Source organism: Rousettus aegyptiacus, unplaced genomic scaffold (genome assembly GCF_014176215.1).
Source record: "Rousettus aegyptiacus isolate mRouAeg1 unplaced genomic scaffold, mRouAeg1.p scaffold_m13_p_3, whole genome shotgun sequence".
In the NCBI taxonomy this organism is placed as follows: domain Eukaryota; kingdom Metazoa; phylum Chordata; class Mammalia; order Chiroptera; family Pteropodidae; genus Rousettus; species Rousettus aegyptiacus.
In genome coordinates this window covers 96,278,403-96,301,851 of record NW_023416306.1, presented here as the reverse complement: position 1 = coordinate 96,301,851, position 23,449 = coordinate 96,278,403, and the positions used below count along the sequence as shown (strand labels likewise).

Sequence of the window (23,449 nt, the reverse complement as noted above, 5' to 3'; positions counted from 1 at the left end):
AACATTACTCACAGGTCTTTTTTCAGAAAATTTTATATAATTCATAGTCTAAAAAACTGAATCTTGTAGTATTTCTGGTAGGAGATGACTGCTTAATTGAATCAGTACTTCTTATATGAAAGTTAATAGTATAACTTTTTTAATTAAGTAGAAATATTTATATAAAATAAAATTTGCAATCAGCATGAAGAATCAATTTACTGAGAAAAATAAGCAAGTTTGTGCTTATTTAAAATGTTAAGCATATTATATAAAAGTTGATTTTTTAAAGCAAAAACTTAAAAACTGAATTACTTTTTAAAAATAGCATTTGTAGTTGTTTTTGATAATGCCTTAAAAGGAAAGTCACTAGTTCACAAAATTAAAGACAAATTTTAATACATTTAGAAATAAATTAATAATCAAGTTTATACTTCCTAAACATTTTTTAACTTTTAGTTTAGCAATTCTTAAATAAATGTGCATTGTTATGTATGAATAGAGGACTTAAAAGAAAGACTGCATACTATACGGTGTAATAGTGACGTTGAAAAAGAATCTGAATGTTAATGTCCATTTAAAATCTTGATTTTTCCTGATTATAAGAAACGCTTGATTAACTGATGCCTAAATTCATTAACTTGTCATGAAAGGCCTTTGTGACTTGGTTGCAATAACCACTGAAACTTCATCTCCTCCAACTGTTCTCCCATGCGGCTGCCACACTGAATTTTGTACTATTCCCTGAAAATTTTAAGCTATTTAACAGCATGGCGTTTTGAGTTCATAATATACTTGGTTTCTTTTCTTCCTGACACTCCTTGTCATCTCATCTATGAATCTTTCCTGACTCTCCCACATAACTATTAGCAATACAGCAATGAACAAAACATTGTTTTTGTTTTGTTCATTACTACTTATACAAAGCTTACAAACTATTTTTAGTGGATTGCATGTTTTCTATGTCAGTCTCCCAATTTTTCCAGTGCAAACACTCCATCCTCTTATCCTTATATCCCTAGTGCCTGGCACACATGAGTTCAATAAATCTTTACTGAATGAGTATCTGTATTTGGGAAGCCCCGCACAATAATTTCAAAAACAAAAGTTTCAGTTGTGAACATATAGAGGATAAAACCAGAAAAACTATTAATCAAACACTAAAGGTATGTCATAGAGTTTATAACTGGAAAGAATGATTATATACCGATTTTTTGAAAAATTTTATTAATGTTAAAAAAAATAAAAGATTAAGAGCAGTTTTTAGGTAAATTCATGTGCAGCAAAACATGGAAGCCTGAAATACATTAAGACAATGACAACAATCTGTCTTCAGTGTATGGCTTGCCATGTAATATATTCAAGGTAAATGTATTTTAAAATTAAAGCCAAATACAAAATGTTAAAATCTGGTTCTACTCGTGTTTTCCCGCTAACTTCTTATCCTTCATGTGAAAGGGAACAATTTTATAATCCAATCTGAAATAAAAGTTATGTTGATTTTACGATAATCACTCAGTAACACTTGCTAGAGCACAAAGACACACACAGACAAAACTTGAAGTGCTGCTCAGTAACATATACCATCTGCTGTTATATGATTTTTAGAGATATTTCTTTCAAAGTAAATTGAACCAAATTTTGGATCCCACAAATGAATTAAAAGTTTTCTTCTATCTTTTCTCTTGGGTTAGACAACTCCTTTGAGACAATAATTCCTTCTGTTCCTTCTTTCCCACCATCAACCTGAAGAGATTAGGCATTTCCTTTGGAACTTCTTCCATAATTGTAGCTACTGGAATATGAGAAATAACTAATCTAAAAGTGAGGTCAGAGAATCTCTGTAAAGCCACTCAAGTTTCTATTGCTGCATATATTCCTAGGCCACACATGTCAGTGATCTTAAATCTGCAATATGCTTTACGTAGATGAAAGGGAGGTATGGAAAATATGACATCAAAAAGTAAAACCAAATTTTCAAAACTATAAGCATGCCAATTTTAAGTCTTAGCTTCTTCGCCCCTCTCAAAAAAAAAAAAAAGATGAATAAAAAATAAAAATAGATGCATCCTATATAAATTTATGTTGGCCTAAAAAATATACACACTATATCAAAAACTGTAACCTTCACTCCAGAGTGCTCATGTAGCATAAGAAATTCGTAAACAGCCAATGTGACGAATCACTAAAAACACACAAACACACAAAATAAACAGGAGGAAAGTAACTCTAGCCTTTCTTATTTCCAAAATGCTACACACATTTTTCCCTGTTTATAATTAAGTAAATGTGATGTCATGTATACATGTTTGTAATTGGCAGAAACAACTTTATAAATCCCCAAATTTAGGCCCAATATTAAAATAAACAGTTAAGAAAAAAATCTGAAAAGCAGAAATATATTTGTCCTAAATGCTGAATACCAGGTCTTAAGTCACAGTTGCAAACAAGTTACATTACTTCTCATGAATATATTCTAAAATAAGTCCTAAATTTACTGCATCTTCTTTAATATTTGTGGATACAAGCAAAACCTTAGAAATGCTGTCCAAAATTTTTTAAAAATTATTTTAAACTCAATAGTGAAAATTTCTTACTAAGGCCATCTTGGGTAATCTGAGGGTTAAAGGATTATGCAATGTTTACTTTTTTTTTAAAGACAAGTTGCCTTTAAGTAAAAAATAAATTCAGCAGAATCTCTATCTGATAATTCTAGATAGTAACCAATAAGTCTGAATATAACGAAATTATTATTTTGTAAATTTCACCACAGACGAGTGTCCTCATAAATTTTAAGAACATCAAATACTTATATCAGTTTACATTACTAATATAAATAAAACTGTTTAAAGTTAAACTACTCATAAAAATTTACATATTCTACCACTCTATTGGATAATTCAGTCATGTTAAAGAATACGATAATTTAACAACAGAGGAATTAGGTTTGTTATTAAAGGGAATACTGCATAAAAGAGAAATGTAAATTAAAATATGAGTTATTAATATGATTTGTTTCTCCCAATGCAAGCCATAATACTAGGAAATGGAGAATGACAAACTTTAAAAAATAAAATCTTCATGGGTAAATCTGTGATTATTTCAAATGTCTAAATTACTTGCTGTTCCTAATGTGTACATACATATTTTTTAATTAATATAATTTAATTTTTTTAAAAGTAGTTTTAGGTTTATAGACAAAATGAGTGGCAAGTACAAATAGTTCCAATATTCCCCTTCTCTCCCTCCCATCCTAATTTTCCCCCAAATTAACATGTTGCATTAATATGATACATTTCTATAATTGATGAGCCAATACTGATACAGTGTTCACCTATTCATCCCTCCTCCTATCCCTGCTCCCCACCCTCTGCTCCTTGGCAACCAGTGACCTTTTTTACAGTCTCCTTAGTTTTCCCTTTTCCAGAATGTCATATAGTTGAAACCATTTTTAACCTTATCAAATTGGCTTCTTTCATTTAGCAATATGCTCCTCCATATGTTTTCATGGCCTGAAAGCTCATTTATTCTTATTGCTGAATAATATTCCACGTGTGGATGTACCACAGTTTGTTAATCTGTTTGCCTACTGAAGAATATCTTAGTTGCTTCCAAATTTTAGCAATTATGAAAAAAAGCTAATATAAACGTTTGTGTGCAGAATTGTTGGATCCTATGGTAAGGCTATGTTTAATTTTTTTTAGAAATTCCTAAAGTGTCTTCCAAAGTGGCTATTCTATTGTTTGCATTCCCACAAGCAATGAGTGACTGTTGTTCCACAACTTTACTGGCATTTGATGTGTCAATGTTTTGGACTTAGCCATTCTAATAAGCATGTAGTGGTATCCTCATTGCTTTATGAGCAATTTAATATCAAATTCTACAGATTAAACCTACAGATATACCTGCATGTATGTATAAACTATAGAAATATTCATAGTTTATTCTGCACCATTTTTAATAGCAAAACATTAGAAATAAATGTCCATCTCTGGGATATAGGTTAAATTATGGTACTTCCATGTAATTAAAACTAATGCAAGAAGTACAACATTTTCTGATATGTAATAATGTTTAAGATATATCATTATACCTTGACTTCACCTCTTAGCACTCACTTCCTTCCTTATTCCACTCTTAACCACTCTGGTCTCCTTATTCTTCCTCAAATACCCAAGCACGCTCCAGAGCTTTTATAATTTTTCTTCTGCCTGGAACACTCTTCCTATAAATATTTGCTCTCAATTTATTCAGTTCTTTGATCTTAAATCCAGTGATTAGGCCTTCACTGATTTGTCTAAAACAATCCCATTTCCTCATCCTATACTCTCTTGTCCCTTACCATGCTCTACTTTTTTTCACAGCACTTACTACTTCATGGCACATTTACCGGTATATCTGTTTATTTTATGTCTCCCCCAATACTAGAATTGTCAGCTTCGGTGGAATTTGCTTTGTTCCTACCTATAGCATCAATGCTCAGAACAATGCTTCCATAGTTGAGAATATAAAAATCTTTTTTCATTTGAATGTCTGAAAAGCTATGTTCACAATAGTGTATATATTATGCTATATGCCTGTATATGCATAAAGTATCTATAGAAGCATGCTCAAGAAACTATTAACAGCGGTTGTCTCTAGTGAGGTGAACTGGGAGGGTGGGGAGTAGTGATGAGGGAAAGACTTATTACAACGTATATACTTTATCATAGTTTAAAATTTTTAACAGTTCACAAAGAACATAAAATATTAATTTTAAAATTTTAAGAAAATATATATCAAAAGAATATCCTAATTTAATCTGCTCTCTTTTTAGTATTTTCTACCTTTTTGTGGGCACCTTTCTTAACAAAACTTTTAATACTTTAACTTTTATTTGATAGGCTTGTTTGCTAAAAAAGCTAGATAAGATTGTTTTAACATAGGTAACAGAATCATGTATGAATTTAAGATGAATATTTTACTCATTATATGCTCTTTCAAAATTATAAATATGCTATGTTAATAATTATTACTTATTAGACAGAGACCTTTTATTTCCTTAAGCTTTCTACACTAAGCATAAATTATTTCATAAACAAAATATATAAGAAATTTTTTAAAGATTCATTTTAATTAAGTAAAACAAAATATAATTAAAAAAAACAACAACAAACAATTCCTTCCTAACCAATACACAAATATTTTCTGTAGATGTGATGTTAGTATCATTTCAGATAATAAACATCTAACCAAGAATTTCGAAAAGTGATACCAAAATTTCTATTAATTTTAATCCATCGATATCCATTTCTCTTGTATCATTTCTTCCTACTTGACATATATAATCAATATAATTCTATGCTTACTTTATAGGCAGAAGACAATTGTGAAAATATAATTCTTTTGAGGGATTTAAACCTAACCATGATTTTCAACTCTATTAAAATCTTTAATTTCCCAATTCTCTTTCTGGTTTTGTTTCTTCCCTTAGAATGTAATCCTTAACACTTCAGAACCCACCAGTTTATAGATGACATATTCTTACAACATGAATTTTTGAATTCTTTAAAATAGTGTTTTTCACTGATTACCATTTAAATACAAATACGTTTCCACAGAAAATTCTCCTTCCATAGAATCAGAGATTGTAAACAGTCTGAAGTAACTTCGAACAATTTTGTTTCAGGCATGTGAGGTATTATCATTCCCAATATACAGATGGAGCAAATAAAATCTAGAAAATTCAGTAAATTGTTCAAGGTTATCTAGCTATTTAATAATGAAAGAGAGTGAAAAAAAGATTAGGACAAAGGACTCTTGCATTTCATTCAGCATTCTTTCTACAATTCAGACCAAGTTCTAAATCTCTGAGAGTAAAAGGAGTAAGATGGTAGCTAAGTCTATAGCATGCCGAGTGAACCCTACAACCAGAAATTCATCCCATCATTGCTCCATTGATGCTATTCCCAAGATTACAGAAATTTCTTCCTTGTCTATTAAAAGCAGCAAGGAACATAGCAACAGACTCCAACTTGGCTTCAGCTGTCTGCCAGTGGAGACCATGCAATTCCTTGCTGGATGTCTGTGAAGCCAATCTAATTATATAATTGTAGCATTGAAAATTAGCTACCCTAATTTTCCATGTTTGTGAGTATATTCACTTAGAAATTATACAAGTTAATGCATGAGTTCTGGAAAGTGAATCAGAGTTCTAACTCTTCAATTCTATAAAATAACAGTTAAAAATTATGAATATCTATAGTAAAATAAACTACATAAAATCAACAATGTAAAATAAGTCTTAATAGTATAAGGAAATAACACAGCATGCCACTGAACTTTTGAGTGCTATTGAAATAAGTTTTTTCTATAGAAGTGTTTTACGTAACAACAAAAATCAATTGATTGGAAAACTCTGACTCCATATACGTTGTTACTAAGGACTATATAAATATTGTTCTGCACAATTATCATGATTTTAAAGAGTACATACCAACTGTTTTTTGCCGTACTATACTCCTAGCCTTTTCGGTTCCTGGGGAACCAGTGGTTGTTGCACTTCTCTGTCTCATTGGGGCTTGGCCAGGTTGATCACGACTCCATCCTCTGGAAAATGACTTGTCAACTGAAACTTTCTGAAATTCATGTCCAACTCCTAAAAATGTAGATTTTCAATCTTAGTATACTATCACCTGATACATAATCTCTTCAAATTATGTGTGCCACCTTGTCTCAGATTTTTAGGTTTACTCTTAATGTATTATAAAGTAACAAGATAAAATGCCTGTGAACTGCTTTACTGAACTTCACTTTATGTAAAAATTATATTCTAAAATGGATGCAGTTTTAAAAATACACCATCAATAATAAACTATTATAAGCCTCTGCCATCCACTTAATTTGTAATAGAAATGAAACATTTAGACAAGTAAAAAGGATAGGAAATGAGGTAATCAAAAGCCATCCTGTGGTGGCTAAATTTCTATCTGCGAAAAATAGCAACTTGGGAAATAAACAGTCCAGGAAAAAGTAGGTTGGTCGCCTACTTACCACACTGGACTTATTGTTAAGTACGAAATGTGACTCAGATGTAACCTCTAGCTAGCAATTATTAAGAGTGAAAAATACCAGTAAACCAAGGATTATAAAAACATGTATTAATGATATAACCACCGCTATCCTTTTATCCCTTTTTAACATTAGACACACAGTCCACATCTAGAGAATGTTTACTTTTAGTTAAATAAAATTGTTTACAAAAGAATTTTCAAATTATTCTTTTTAAATAGAATAACAAAATCACCATCTAAATTCTAACCAAAAAAAAAAATGGTATGGGATAAAGAGGAAGAGTGTTTTAAAAAATTCCATTTTTGTTAATTATTAAAAATATTTAAGATTCTGAATTATTTAACTTTAGCTAGCTATATACAGAACATTTCATCTCTCATCAGAATGAATATTGGTTTTAAGGTTTTCCAAAAAAAAAATATATATGTATATAAAAGATACCTCATGTTTTACTATTGAACATTTTTAACCTTCAGGATAAATAAAGGAGGGTATAATTAAGAGAAAACATGACTTTTTACCCTCCCCTCTCTTCCCAGACCAAATTATTTAAACAAATGTATATGAAGCATCTCTGTGAACAACTCTTACCTTTCCCTTTATGCTTTTTTTGCTTCTGTTCACTCAGCTTATCCAATGGTAAATCACTGAGATCCAAACTGTATAAATTTCTAGCTAAAACTTTAGTTAGTGTCTCCATAGTCAGTGACCACTCAGTGGCTAACTCTTCCCAATAGGTCAACGATGACAAGACTGAAAGTAACTCATCCCAAAGTTCTCGGGAGATGTATACATTTAGATTTGCTTTAATCCAGGCAACTATAAGAGTCTACAAAGACAAATGATCAGAAATAATAATAAAATATGTTCAAAATCAGATATGCTCAAAATTACCTAAAAAAAGTAGAATAATATCTATGACCTTTTTATAGTACATAATACTTATAAAGTACGTAATACCTCTAAAAGTAATTCATGCAGCATTAGCATCTACTATAAATTTCACTTCAACAACTGTCAACTCTCAATATCCTAGCAATTAAAACAAAGTACCAAAACTGAAAAAGAAACCTCTCTAGTGTTGTAACTATCCTCATGTTCTATTACATTAACATTAAATAAAATAAATGCTGTTTAAAAAGAGATAAAGGTCTCAGCTCTATTACCTGCTAAAATTATTGAATAGTTAATGGTTATTGAAGTAAAAATAACAAAACCTACATTTTCAAATTAAAGATAAAAGTCACGAAATATATAATTTAAATATTATTAAAAAAAAAAACAAATTAAGAGTTCTGTATTTAACTTAATGTAAACTGAAGAACAAAATTAAATTTCATTGTAAAGACACCAGAGAAAATGAAGGTGTTCTGTAGTAAATCCAGTCATAGAATAAAAAACTTATCTATAAAAAGATAAAAATTGCTAATCAGCCAGTACCTCTGAGTTTGATGGGTTCCTACTGAAGATATACCCTCCTATGGCATAAGTCACAAAATAAAGATCTTTTCAAAAACTAAACTCTACAAATTTTACTAAGGAATTCACATAAATTTATACATTAATGTAAACATAAAAATGAGCAGAGTTTATGGTATACAACATTACTATTAATAATTTTAGACCTTAAGACTACAAAAAAGTTATTCTGTATAGCAAGGTAAAATTTTGTCTTCTTATGGCTCCCACCATTGGGTTAGTTCTAACAATAGTAAAATTTTAAGAAGAAAAAGAAAAATGGCTAATAAAGTCAGGAAAGTTTAGATAATAAATGTAGCTGTTTTCAAAGGATTAATCATTACTAGCATAGAACTTTAGGTACACTAACGAATCTGAAAAAAAAATTAATTTGAATGGTAATTTATGGCCAAGAATTAGGTCTGAGATAGCTCTTATCTTTGACGTTAAGAACTATTTTATCCATCTTTTTGTATTTAATGTGTCATCTTGAGAAAACATTTTGCCATTTTCCAAAGAATCTATTATATATTTAAAGTCAGTACTCTATCTTCTTAATTCCTATGTAATCAAACTATCACTGATACTTCAAATAAAGAAGACAATAATGTCTTAAGGAACAATATGATAAGTAAAAATCTTAATTATTTACTACTTTTTATTATTGTGGAACAACTTAAAAGAAAGTTTTGTTTTTCTAACAATACCAGAGACTTGGAAACATATAAAGCAAACAAGCAGGCCATCACTTATGAAGTTTTTTGGCAGTTTTTTGCAATCGCACATAAGTACAACACAAGAGATAAAGTAAATATCATCAACTTGTTTTAATCCTTTTTTTCACAGATCTGATATTTCTTTCACTCTTGTAGTAGATTTTGAATTTGTATATATGGCAAAGAGCCTATTTAAATAAGCAACTTTTAATTTAACTCTACAAAAGATCCTTTAATATAAAAATCTATGATTTAAAGGTTTTTTTCCCTCCAGGTAACAAGTATAGGGCTCGATGAACTTCAAAAACACATATCTACTCATCTATTTAACTATCTATCTACTTATTTATTTATTTTTATTGCCTGGAAAAGTGGTCCTGCAAGTCGACCTGCCAAGGTCGTATTTTTTTTCCCCTGGAACTGTAGAAAAGCTTGTGATGGCATCTTCAGTACAGACTCCGTGACTCTGAGCAACACAAGCAGCATCTGTTCCCTTAAAGTAAAAAAATTAATTAATGTTTCCTTCTTGCATATGTATGCTTTTGGTTAATGAGTAACTTTCAAATTAGTATTTGTTATAAAATGGTATTATCTATCCATAACTCAAATATCTTTCAAGTTTTTAGAATTCTGCAACTATTAAAATTTTAAATTTCATTTTATAAATTCTATCACTTTAAAACCATTTTTCAACCAAAAATCATCTTATCAAATAAAAATTTATGCAAAAACTGATGACTTGGGGTGAAAATGTAGAGACTGCTTCCATTTCCCCACCCCATAAATCAAATAGTGTAGTAACCTTAGGGAGCTGTTTGAAGAACCCTCATCTATCTATACAATAGAGCTCTAGCTTAATGCATCTACCTTGGCCCCTCTTTACAAGATGGAGAATCACCGCATATCTAGGTTCAATATCAAAAATCACATATATTTTAAGATTAATGGATCACAATGAGCCTGACAAGTAATCATGGACCATCACTCTATTGCCTCTTTTCATCCTTTCAGTTTGGCCATTGTTTAACCCTTTATTCTCTTTGTGTACAAGTCAAGCCAATCCTAATATTATCCTTACCTTGCCTCTTTCTCCTAGATACTTATTATTAAGACAATAAAACTACCATATTTGCACCTAATAATACAATCATATGTGAAAAAGAGGTTGACAAGAGAATTTCAGTTTGGTGTATAGCCAGACTAACAGCCCAATTCCTATCACAGCCCCCTCCTCTTTGGCTTATTTGCTGGCCTATTCCAGGCAGAGCAAGCAATATGTGGAACAGTCAATGTGATAAATATGTCAGAGGCAGTAACAGATCCCATATTTAGATATCATAGTTTTTCTGAGAAGTGAGGGCAAAATCAAATAGAAAAGTTATCACACAATAAAAAATATCCTAAATTTATTAACATACACATTCGTTCATAAAATAAAAATCAAAGGTGCCACATTTATAATACTAGACTTCTAGCTTAGCTAAATGAAAAGTTATTTGATATCAACTACACATGCAATAAAGTACAGATTTCCAAACAAATCTTATCTGATTTGTGGTCAATCAAGTATCAGATAATTTTTCACTTTGTAATACCATAAAAATGAATTTAATTCATAAAGTCTTATAAACTCAATGAAAATATGTGGGTAATTTCTCATCATGCTATGACTTCAGGGGAATTTATAAAAATTAAGAAATTCTAAAACTGTTTCTACATAGCAAGATTTTCACTTTAACCTGGCTTAACAGCTCTGATTCAAAGTATATAAAAGGAAAAAAAAGGGGGAAACTAACAGAAGAATAATCTATATTATACTATTATAGTTACTAGCTAATAATAACTAGGGCTCTGAAGTCAGAAGGACCACAGATCAAATTTTAGCTGTGTGAACAAGGATAAGTCACTCAGTTTCTTTGTGCCTAAGAATCACCACATAAAATAGAGATATTATCAACTTCACATGGTGCTATAAAGATTAAGAAAGAAAATGCATATCAAGTGCTTAAAAAGATACCTGGCACAGAAAAGTGCTCCAAATAAGTTAATAACTACTTCTAAATGTAACTTTTTAACACTGTTAATAAAGATTTTTTTTCAAAAGTCATTTTTCCATATGCAGCAAAAGATACATTAAGCATGCTCTTTTATGACTAAGTATTTCTACTTTTGAAGAATGAATCAAAGGAGAAAAATTATAAATGTATAAAGATGTTCCCTGTCCTCCACCTCTGATGACAAAATGAAGTAACTACATATCCATCAATAGATGACTGGTTAAGGAAATTATAGTAATACATATGGTATAACACTATGTGACTGTGTGGGTGGTTTGGTGAGTGAGCTTTTGGGCAACTTTTATTTTCTTCTTAAAACTTTTGTTTGAATTTTAAAATGAACATGTATCATTTTTATAAAAACTAAACAGCTCTTTTTATCTTCCCAAAAGGCTTATTTTTCCATTAAACTAAACAAATATTTATAGAATACCCATACTATATAATACTATGCTAAGAAATGTAGGAAACATGGAAACAAGACAACCAGTATACACATTTTAGGACCTCTCCATTCGGTGTGGTAAACAGACATTGATACATGGAATTTAAGGATTAAGACAATTTTGACAAGAACAGAAGTACCAATGCACAATAAAAGGAAGTCAGGAAAAAAAATATATAAGGATATGTGAGAAAAGGAAGGTAAAATCTAAGGATAGTTACAACAGGAAAAGATGACAGGAATTAGACATCGTAAAAAAAAGTTCAGGATGTGCTCAGGAAAGAGCAATTTGATAAAGTTGGGAGGCAGACTCCCATTATGCTGGGTGGAGTTTAGGCTTGAGAAAGGGCTAGAAAGTAAGCAGGGGCCTGACTGTACATGGCCTTGAATGCCAGGTTGAGGAATCAGGCATTCATGTATTCATTCAATCATTTACTTATTTATTCAGATATGTGTGCATGTATCCATTCCTGGGGAGAAGAGAGGACATCATATGCCCACTTGAGAAAGATAATCCAAAGGGTCTTGTGGAAGTTTGACCAAAGATGTTGAAATAAAGTGAAAGAGACTATAGTCGTCATCATGATTATATTTATTCATTTACTTGATAATAGAAGCCTCTACGATGTTGTAGCAAGCCCTTTGCACACACAATTCTTCTAAAAATTACTATACATATACACACAATGTAAAAAATATAAAGAATAAATATTTTTACCAAGTCTTTTTGTCCATTGATACTTGCACAACCATGAACCGATAAATGTTAAGAATGCGTTTGCACATATCTGTGTGCTCATCCAGAAGATTTTTTATTTCATTTGCAGGTTCAAGAAGAAATATATTTGATGAGTTTATAATAAACACCTAAAACAAAAGAAATCATTAGGGATTCATTACAGAATTTCAATGGCAAATGTCTTATTCAAAGGAAAAAACCCTTAAATGCTGACCACTGGGTGATCTATAATAAAAGCATAAGACTATAGGTTAATTCTAACTCAATTTCTATCACCAACTTGATATCTGAAATTTAATCATTAAACCTGTGTATTTTTATGTTTATCTAGACAAAAATTACTATTAAGGACACCTCAAAAATAAACCAAGTGAAAAACGGCTTTCTTTTTTAAAACTGAAAGCTTTAATAACCCTATTGCTATTATAAAATGAAAGGAACAATAAAAAGTACAAATAGTTTTAAGATAAAAATGATACCTAAATCAAGAATTTTCTGAATGAGGTGTTCGAAACCATCTTTTTACATGCTTATTGGCTCTGTGTGTATATCTGTTTTGGAAATAACAGACTGTATAAACAGATTGCATATTATATTACTACTAACAAGAATGCATCAATATATATCTTTAATTAAACTCATAATTGAGTCATTAATTATGCTTTGTTACTGAGAAGAAAGTTATCATAATGGTGACAGGTATATACAAAGGCTTTCAAGGATACTTTGGAGGAAGAGAACATTACACCTATTGTAAACCTAAGACCTTTATATCTTCTACAACCATAATTCTGATTTAAGTCCCCTGGATGAACTACATAACAAAATATAGTTGTAAAATCATGTGAGAAAAGCAGTTAGCTAACTAACATTAAAATAGTTAAAATAGAAAAGAGCTAACTCTAAGTCCAGCAATACTGACCAGGAAAAGAGTGAGGTAGAAATAAATGTTAGAAATAAAATAAGGATGCTAGTAGAGAATTTTAAAATGATGATTCAGTGGATAACTTTATGCTAATTGAAAATTTAATAAAATATTTTCACAGACAAAAGGTAAATTGCCAAAACTGATTCAAGAAGAAATAGAAAAGGTGTACATATTGGTGCCATAAAAGAAAGTGTACTGGTAATCAAGGTCTCCCTGATTCATATCTGAACACCGGGCCCAGACAGCTTTAGAGGCATAGTTTAGCCTAACCTTCATGAAAGATGATTCCTATCTTACACAAGCTATTTCAGAAACAAAAAGGAAGGAAAACCATCCAATTTATTTTTATAAAACTATAACCTTAGTATCAAAAAACAAAGACTATTTGAGAAAAGAAGACCGGCATCACTTATGAACATATAGCCAAAAATCTTGAAAAAATTAGTAACAATTCAACTTGAGCAAAATATAATACTTAATGATCAAGTAGTATTTACCCCAGAAATGTAAGCCTTGACATCAGAAAAGTCTATTAATACACTCTATCAATAGATTAAAATGAAAGAAGTATGATCATCGTACAATGTATATAGAAAAAGCATTTAGCACTTGCTTCAAAAAAAACCTTTAGCAACCTAAGAAAAAAGGTAAAATTCCTTTATCTGAAAAAGAGAGTTTATCAAGAACTATAACAAATGTTATAACAGCAACTGAACCTGAGAAGTACAGCCAAAAGCCAAGAACAAGCCATGGATACTCACTATCACCTCATTGTCCTGGGGGACCCAGTCAACACACGCAAAAAAAGGGAGTGTGGGGGTGGAGGGAACAGAGAATGAATATAAACATAAATGAATTGAAAAGGAAAAGACAAAATTGAACTTTGAGAAAATAGCATTCAAGACAAAAGGAAAAACAAGTTTAAAGTACCTGAGGTAAGAGCCTACCTAGCATATTTGAGAAACAGTAAGGAGTATAGAATGAAGTAAGGGAACAAAGCAGTGGGATATATGTTAAGAAACAGAGCATGTGGAGCAGAGCTTCTCACACTACCAATGGTGAAAGAACAGCTTTCTTCCCCCAGTCTTTGCAGAACAATCCTATTGTAAAATATAATTAAAAATAGGAAAAATTCAAAAAGACATACAAAATACAAACCTCACCTTTCATCAGAATCAAGATACTCAATGACTTAGTTTCTAAATTCTTACTCTCAACTTTATAATTATGTTGCGGGCTAGCAATAGTCCGCCAACCATTCTGTGGAGCAATGATGCAAATAAAGCCTTCTAGACTATTAGAAAGACTTGCTTTTTAGTGTTTAATGATAATGAAAAACTACCAGAGAGCTTTTAAGCAGAAAAATGACATGATCTGACTTAGATTTTACAGGATCCCTCTGGCTACTATTTTGAGAATATTACCAGGGTGAAGGGTAGACAAGAGCAGAAGCAGGTATACTAATTAGAAGTTTATTACAATAATCCAGATGAAAGATTATGGAGGCTTGGACACAACAAGTAGTGTGAGTGCTGAATACTTGTCAGTGTCTGCATACATTCTGAAGGTTGACAGGATTTTTTGTAAAATTAGATGTAAGATATAAAAGAAAAACAGGAAACAAGATGACTTGAGCAAATGGAAAAGAGAATTGCCAATAAATGAAATTAAAAAAATTGCAGGAAGAGCTTATTTGTTGAGCAAGATGAGAAGTTTTAGACTTGTGAAGTCTAAGATGTCTATTAGAATCCAAGTGAAGATGCCAACTTGGCATTAAAATATTTCTGTTCAGCTCCTACATGTGCAAAAAAATCTATATAAAAGAATATTCAATGTAGAATGATCTGGAACAGTGAGAAATTGGAAACAAGTTAAAAACCATCAACAATGGCTATGCCATCCTGAACAAGCCTGATCCTCTCTGATCTCGGAAACTAAGCAGGGTTGGGCCTTGTTAATACTTGGATGGGAGATCACCTAGGAAGACCAGGTGCTGTAGGCGTAAAAAAAAACAAAATAAAACAAACAAAAAACTATCAACATAAAGATAAGTTGTGACGTAATCATAAATTGCAATACCACAAAGTAGTTAAAATGAATGAACTACGGCTATGTGTCAACAACAAATCTCAAAAACATAATGGCTAATGCAAAAAGGATGTTGCAAATGATAGTACACCATAATTTATATAAAATTTTTAAATGTCTAGAAAATTTGTGAGGTTTATCAATAAATGTATTATAAAGTAAAAGTTAAGGAAAAGAGCAAAATTAATATGACAATAACTGATAAATGTGTGTGGTAAACTTATAACATTTAAAAGATTATACTCTGCACCAAGATACTGAACTATATTCAGAATATTTAATGATTATTTTATTTTTTAAATATAACCAAGAAGTGATCCACCTGCAAAACTGCCTGGGTACCAGCTTGTATGTTTTGTTCTGTAGCTTCTTCAGAGGCATTATGAACATCTTGGTAGGTGCCATTTTTTGCCCAAGTGGAATTTCGAACATGATCAGCAATACTGGTCCCATTTTCCTGAAGCAAAATACCAAGCTTTTAATATATCATTAATTAAGAATGCTATCACAAATCAGTAAGCTAATAAACTGCAAATTATTGCACCCTACTGCTAAGCATCTTCTCAAAACAGAAATGTCTTATTTTTTACAAAAGCAATGTATGTTCACTGTAAAAAAGGTTCTCATTGACAAAAATACACAGTAAAAAAATCAGAGATTAATATATCATTTCAGATATGGAGACATTTTTCTATGTATCTGATGTACAAACTTCTCCACACTTACATACGAAAAGGGGTTATTAACAGCCTTGTAAGAGATGAATTTTGTTCTAAAGTAAATGTCAGAATCCAAATAAATAAAATAAAAAATAGCTTCTATTATCCTACTTAAGAAGAGTAAAATTCTTGTTATCCAAAGACAGAATAAACTGATACTTCAAACCACTAAGAAAGCAGTTTTCTGCTTGAGGTTTAGCTGTTGAAAGTCTTGTAGATTAGTGGATTCCGTCAGTTGAAAAGCCACATAAATAGAAATTTCACTCAGTGTTGTTCCCTTTTTTTAAGTTACTCTCTAGTTCCTTTCTGCTTTTGGCCAAATAGCTTTTATTTAATATTTTTGTCTAGAGCTTATAATTGTAATACACAGGTGGTTTAGTCTAATGTAAACTACTCCATCATTATTGGGAGCAGTACTGAACTCAACTGAGTCACCAAAACAATGTATCGTGCTCTAGTCTGTATATACCTTTCTCTTAAGCTCCACACTCCTATGGTCAGAAATCTTCTGAATAGTTCTTCCTGAATGACCCACGGGCACTTCAAACTTAAGATGTTTAAAGTAAGTTTATTAACCGTGTCCTTTCCATTTCTACCAACCCCTCTACCCACCCTGGCCACCACCACCAAATCTGAACTTTAAAAATTCCTATTACAGTGTGAATGGCAACTACCCTGCTTGCCAAAGAAAGAAACGAGACACCTCCCCATTTCTCTCAGGCAATTAATTATCGAGGCATATTAATTTTACCACCAAAGAAGCTCACTTATATTCCCATTACAACTGCCACTGTCCTATCTATATCAAGTACTGATCATCTCTCTTCTGAACTTTGCTAATACCTCCTAATTAGTCCCCTTGCCTCCACACTGGCCTCCAATCTATCTTCCACCCTGGACTTGGTATAATCCTCCTGAAATATGTAACTATCTATGTCATTCTTCTATTCATAATCCTTCAAAGGCTTTCCAACGTCTAAAAGGTAATCAAAGTCCATTATAATGGCATACGAGTTACTAGAGTCTAATCCTTGCCTACCTCATATTTCCTAACATTCTCCCACCTGCTCTTAGCTACAGTCAAATAAAAATATTTTCAAGGTCTCCCACATCTTAGCAGATTCTATTCACATTGTGTGGTTCCTTTCTCAAATGTTACCTGTTCATGTTACACAATCTCCTCATGAAGCCTTCTCTAAGCAGTTAGGTATCCCCTCTTTCATACTCGAGATCATAGCAATAACAGTTTTATACTATATACTCTGCATATCTGTCTTCTTGCTACACCATTAAGTTAGTAAAGGTGGAAATGACGTCTTTTCATGTTTATACCTCCAACACTTGTTCTTAATGTCGGCAGTACTATGTTTTACAGGACACTTCAAAATTTGTGGGAGTGTTTCGTTGTCACGAAAACTGAGAACACCAGTGAGATTTTTAATGGGATGAACCAGGGAATGCTAAACATACCACAAGGTACATGACAGTCTGTACATACACAAACTATCTTGTATTCAGCATGTCTTTCAAATGTCTCACAGGTACTATTATGTGAATAAAAAAAAAAAACAACACTTATAGTTATCTAAATCTATAACTTAATTCTATTTAATAGTGCCAAATTTTAAATGATTTTTTAATATAATGAATTTATCAGAAATATAATCAATGAGTGATTCTATCTTTTGTTTTTGGTTCATGCCATTAGCAAGAGATGTTGGCATTTTGAAAAAACATACCTGTAATGGTATCACTGGTTTTAGTATTTGACTAGGCAGTAAAACATACCTCTATACCACACCTACATCACCTTGCATTTGTAGCTTCCTTTCCTCCCTGCCTTCTTCCCTCTTTCAATTGTTTGTTTTTTAATTATGTGTGAACACAGATTATATTATCTATCATTTACTTAAAGATAGTAAATGACAGGGTAGGCTCCATACTGAGTTATAAATTCATAACAAAAAATTGGGGGAAAATGAATAATTTAGACTGAAAAGTTTATCTTCTAGCTTGATGCAAGAATTGGATATTTTTATTATGTTTACCAAACAGAATTGCAAATATTATTTCATAATTTACATGGTTAATTTTATTCACTTCAATTATTAGTAATTTTTCCTTTCTTAGACATAAAGGAGGATGCTCTACATATATACAATACACATACACATATATTTTGATTTATTGAATCTCTGTTGAATATGGCCTATTCACTCAAAAGGTAATATCTTGATAAATTCCACTGATGATGTTAAATTAACCATCAAGGTGAATAAACATTATTAAATTGCTCCTATCTGGATTTAGTAAGATACATGTCAATATTAGACTCCAATTTTTAGTGAGAACCTGACCTATGACAATGGTTAAACAACCAAAGGATGAGAATTTATTTAGGCTTAAAGAATGAAAGGAATCAGGAACCCAAATTCCACTTTTACTCTTTTTCTCTTATCTTTTCCCCACTGTGAGTAAACTCTAGTCATTCTTATCACAAACCAACGTATTTAGCAGATCAGGATTTTTTTTTCTGCAGTTGATGCTAGTGCAAAATTTCCAAGAAAGAAATCAGACCAATCTAGTTTGTACTGGGTACCCAATTCTAGAACAAGACAGGCAAGAAGGAATTGTAGTTTGGTAATCACTCTAAGAACTACTACAACATCCATTTTGATCCAGTACCACAGTTTTAAATATTATACTTTTTATAACAGCATCTAATTTTGATCTAGACGATAACATAAAGAATCTGTCTATAAACTCAAAACTAATTTTTTAAAGTGGCGACATCAAAGAGCTTTGGAATAGGGTACTAAAGTAACTGTTACATTATCTAAATTGTAAAATACACTGAAAGGTATCTTTACCTGCCCATTGAGTATGTGTGTGTGAACACATTATAGTTCTGTGAAAATCTAATCTATTAAATGTATACTAAAATATGTAGTCTTATCATTTTACCTCTTCTCTCTTTTCACCTTCTTCCATTGAAATATCATGGTCTGTAACATTGTCAATACAAGGTAAGTCTGAAGAAGAGATCACAATTTCTTCAGGCTCTTGCATGAACAAAGGTTTTTCCTCTTGCTGGATCCATTCTTGATAGACTTTTACTACTTTTCTCATAGCTGCTGCTTCACAAATCGGTAACAAAAATGCCTAGTGAAAAAGAGAACAGAAATACCTTTTAGATATCTTTTACTTTGTCATAAATCACTAATACATATATATCTTGTTAAAAAATGTGAGATATAAATGATTTTTAAAGAGTTAAAGTCAACGAATGCTTTGTCAGAAGCAGCCTTTTGTCTCCAAATAATCTATAAATACACTGAGATGGAAATGCTTTTGGTAGATAAGCAATGATTTCAAGTGCAAAGAGTAAAGAATCGTTTCAATAGTACTATCTGTCTCAGAATGAAAATATTCCTTGTTTCATAAAATAACTGTGGTTCTAAAAAGCTCAGTGTAAATACAACTTTTCATACTATATCACATTTTCTTACTTATATTGTTGTCTTTTTGGATTACTATTAAAATCTTTTTATCAAAATTTATTTTAATTAAAAAAATTAAATCTGATTCCAAGTAATAAAAATCACACAAAACAGGCCACTTAGCTTTTCTAAGCATATAAAAAAAATATTACAGCTTTCTTATTTCTTTTTAGATGTAATAAAGTTTTATCATATAAATAATAAGGCAAAATATTTAGCAAATTAAAAGGAATATCTTACTTATTCCTTCCTGTAGGTACTATTTGTGTTGCCTTAACTTTTAAAAAAGTAAATATTTCCTCCACACATTTCATAGCAAAACATTTTATGTAATTCAGACTGCAAAAATAAAACAGTAAAATACTTTTAACCTCACCAAAGTTCTTTCCTTATGCATGTTTGTATTTGTATTAACATGTTCACTGTACTTTTTATTTACAAATAAAAGTAGAATTAAATTAATTTTAATTTTTTTACAACCACTATCAATTTCAACTAAAAATCATGACATTTACCTAAAATCTGCCATTTCCTATTCCAGAGTTATTAGTAGGTGTGTTTAATAATAATCATGGGGTCAAATGACTTTATCTGAATGAAACTAGTCAAGAAAATCATCTTTTCAAGATAATGATGAAAAGTTACTCTGTAATATCAATAGGGTATTTAATATTATTTAGTATTCCTTTTATTCATTATTGATTCCCTAGCAAACTATATTGCTTGTTACTTTTATCAATCTAACACACCCATTCCCATATTCTCACTCTCATATTCCAGCAGCTTAATGATCAATGGCATGACTGTGATCACAGCCTGCTCTTAGATGATTTATTTTATAATCGCAGCAGCAATAGCTCAGTCATTCTTAAATAGGTTCAGTGAAATTTTTTTTTTAGAAAGTTCAAATAATCTCAATGAAGTTCTATTCTTAGATACTGAAAAATTAACTTTTTTTTTTAAAGATTAGCATTGGAACTCTGTATTTTCTGCTCAATATTGCTGTGAAACTGCTCTAAAATATAAATATTAATTTTAAAAATACTTAAAATATTAAAAATTTTAAAATTTTTAAAATATTGGTAATCTCCAGAACTAAGATATTCATTATTGTATAAATTGTCATACTATATCCTAAGTGGCTTGACAAAGACCAGAGTGTATATAACTTTTATTCTTATGGGCTCCAAAATTTGATTTGTCAACACATTAAATATGGATCTTGAGTAAAGACTGATAATAGCCATGGCTAAAAAATGGATGTGTACATCAGTACACCAATTTAAAAATTTACAATGAGAAATAATTGTCACAGAAACCAGAACATTCAAATCCATGTATAGGCACTTTATCCCTCTATGAAGAAGCACCACTCATTATTAGATATCAATTATTAATTGATAACAGAGGAAATTGTCACCAGAGGCAAATATACAAATCCACATAACCAGCAAATTTTTTCTTTGTAGATGATGTCATCTCCAGTTTTACGGTTCTACGATCATGAAACTACATAATAACCAAAAAAAAAAAAAAAATACATAAAGGAGGAATCAAAAAACCAGGAGAGAGAAAAATCAAATATTTAATGGTATTAGTTTAAGATAACTGGTACGGTTTTCTAATAATGGGCTTTGACGATAGGATCTGATTTACTAATAGCTAAGGCTCCCCAGTGAATAAGCACTAACAAAACATGTTGGGCTCTGATATTCTTTTAATAAACATCCATTATAACCCAACCGAGATCAGGATGGACACATTCTTGAAGATTTAATCATCTATGAATTTTTTGTCTCCTTAAAGCAGTGGTTTACATTTCAGTCTCAGAATACCTAACGTATCATATGTTAACACAATGCATTGTCTAAAATAAGAGCAGTACTGTTTTACATTTTTGCAAATCTCTTTAATATTTATCTTAATAGAATTAAGACAGCTGGATTCTCTCATTTGCCTGCTTCTGTATTCAATCAGATACAATATCATGTATCAGGTATCCTCTGGAAAACTTCACTGTACACTTGTGAAAGAATGAGAATGAAAGAGTTACATAAAATCTTAGTACTATAATGAAAATAGCTTTCATCTCATGAACCTGAAAAGGTCCTAGAAACTTCTAAGAACTTACACTGTGTAATCTACTGCCTTATAGTGGCTTTTGGGAAACGAAAAATTACCAGTTTACAATAGACTGCTACAAAGCATGATATATATCAACCTCATAGTAACCACAAACCAAAAACCTAAAAAAAGATATACAAAGAACAAAGAGAAAAGAATCTTAACAAAACACTAAAGAAAAACAGCAAACAACAAGGGGAAGAGATAGAAGAAAGGAACAGAGCACAATTATAAAAACGACCTAAAAACAATCAACAAAATGGTAATAAATACGTATTTGCTAATAATTACTTTAAATGTAAATGGATTAAATGCTACAATAAAAAGACACAGTCACTGAATGGATTAAAAAACATGACCCCTCTAACATGCTGCTTTGAAGAGACTCACTTCAAATCGAAAGGTACATGACTAAAAGTGAAGGGATGGAAAAAGATATTCCATGTAAACAGAAATGAAAAGAAAGCTGGCACACAATACTTATATCAGACAAAATACGCTTTAAAACAAAATTTTTTAAAAAGACAAAGACAGACATTACATAATTATAAATGGGTCAATCCAAGCAAATATAACAATCATAAACATCTATGCACCCAACAAAGGAGCACCTAAATATATAAATCAATTAATGACACAAGAGAGAAATCTACAATAGTACAATACTAGAGGATTTTAATATCCCTCTCACATCAAAACATAGATTATCCAGACAGAAAATTAATAATAATGATTTTAAATGTTACAAGATTGACTTACCACACATTTACAGAGCATTTCATCCAAAACCTGTAGAATACACACCTTCTTTCAAGTACACATGAAACATTCTCCAGGATTAATCACATATTAGACCATAAAACAAGCCTCGATAAATTCAAGAAGAATGAAATCACATCGTATATCTTTTCTGACAACAAACAATGGCATGAAACTAGCAATCAACTATAGGAAGAAAATAAAAACCATAAATATGTGGAGACTAAACAACATGCTACTAAACAGCCATTGGATCAAAAAGGAAATCAAACAAGAAATAAAAAATTATCTTGAAGAGATGAAAACAGGTACACAACTTTACAAAATCTAAGGGGTACAGCAAAAGCAGCTGTAAGAGAGAACTTCATAGCTATACAGGCCTACCTCAAGAAATGAGAAAAATCCCAAATAAACAATCTAACTCTACAACTAAAGGAGCTAGAAAAAGAACAAACAAAACCCAAAGTAAACAAAAGGGAGGAAGGGGTTAAGATCAGAGTGGAAATAAACAAAATAGAAATTTTTTTAAAAAGAGCAGAAAAGATCAATAAAACTAAGAGCTGGTTGTTTGAAAACATAAATAAAACAGACAATCCTTTAGCCAAATTCATCATGAAATAGAAAGCCCAAATAAATAAAATCATAATTGAAAGAGAAGGTAAAACTGATACCACAGAAAAACAAAGAATTACTAAAGAATACTATAAACGATTATATGCCAGCATATTCAACAATCTAAAAGAAAAAGATAAAATTTCTAGAAGTACAGAACATTCCAAGATAGAAGTAGGAAGAAATACAAAATCTAAATAGACCAATTACTAGCAATGAAATTGAAGTAATCAAAAAACTCCCAACAATTGAAAGCCCAGGAGCAGATGGTT

The 23,449-nt window shown here is 30.9% G+C and overlaps 1 protein-coding gene across 23 annotated transcripts in view; it reads right to left on the bottom strand.

Annotated features, from left to right (window-relative positions):
• RALGAPA1 (Ral GTPase activating protein catalytic subunit alpha 1) overlaps positions 1-23,449 on the bottom strand; it is a 207,855-nt gene that overhangs the window by 132,231 nt on the left and 52,175 nt on the right. For all 23 annotated transcript variants that reach the window (XM_016152108.2, XM_016152096.2, XM_016152091.2 and 20 more), the window contains exons 11-16: positions 19,147-19,344; positions 15,786-15,920; positions 12,427-12,575; positions 9,570-9,699; positions 7,624-7,861; positions 6,455-6,616 (exon numbers count right to left, since the gene is read on the bottom strand). In XM_016152108.2, the coding sequence (XP_016007594.2) occupies positions 6,455-6,616; positions 7,624-7,861; positions 9,570-9,699; positions 12,427-12,575; positions 15,786-15,920; positions 19,147-19,344 (1,012 nt within the window). The remainder of the gene's footprint in view (positions 1-6,454; positions 6,617-7,623; positions 7,862-9,569; positions 9,700-12,426; positions 12,576-15,785; positions 15,921-19,146; positions 19,345-23,449) is intronic.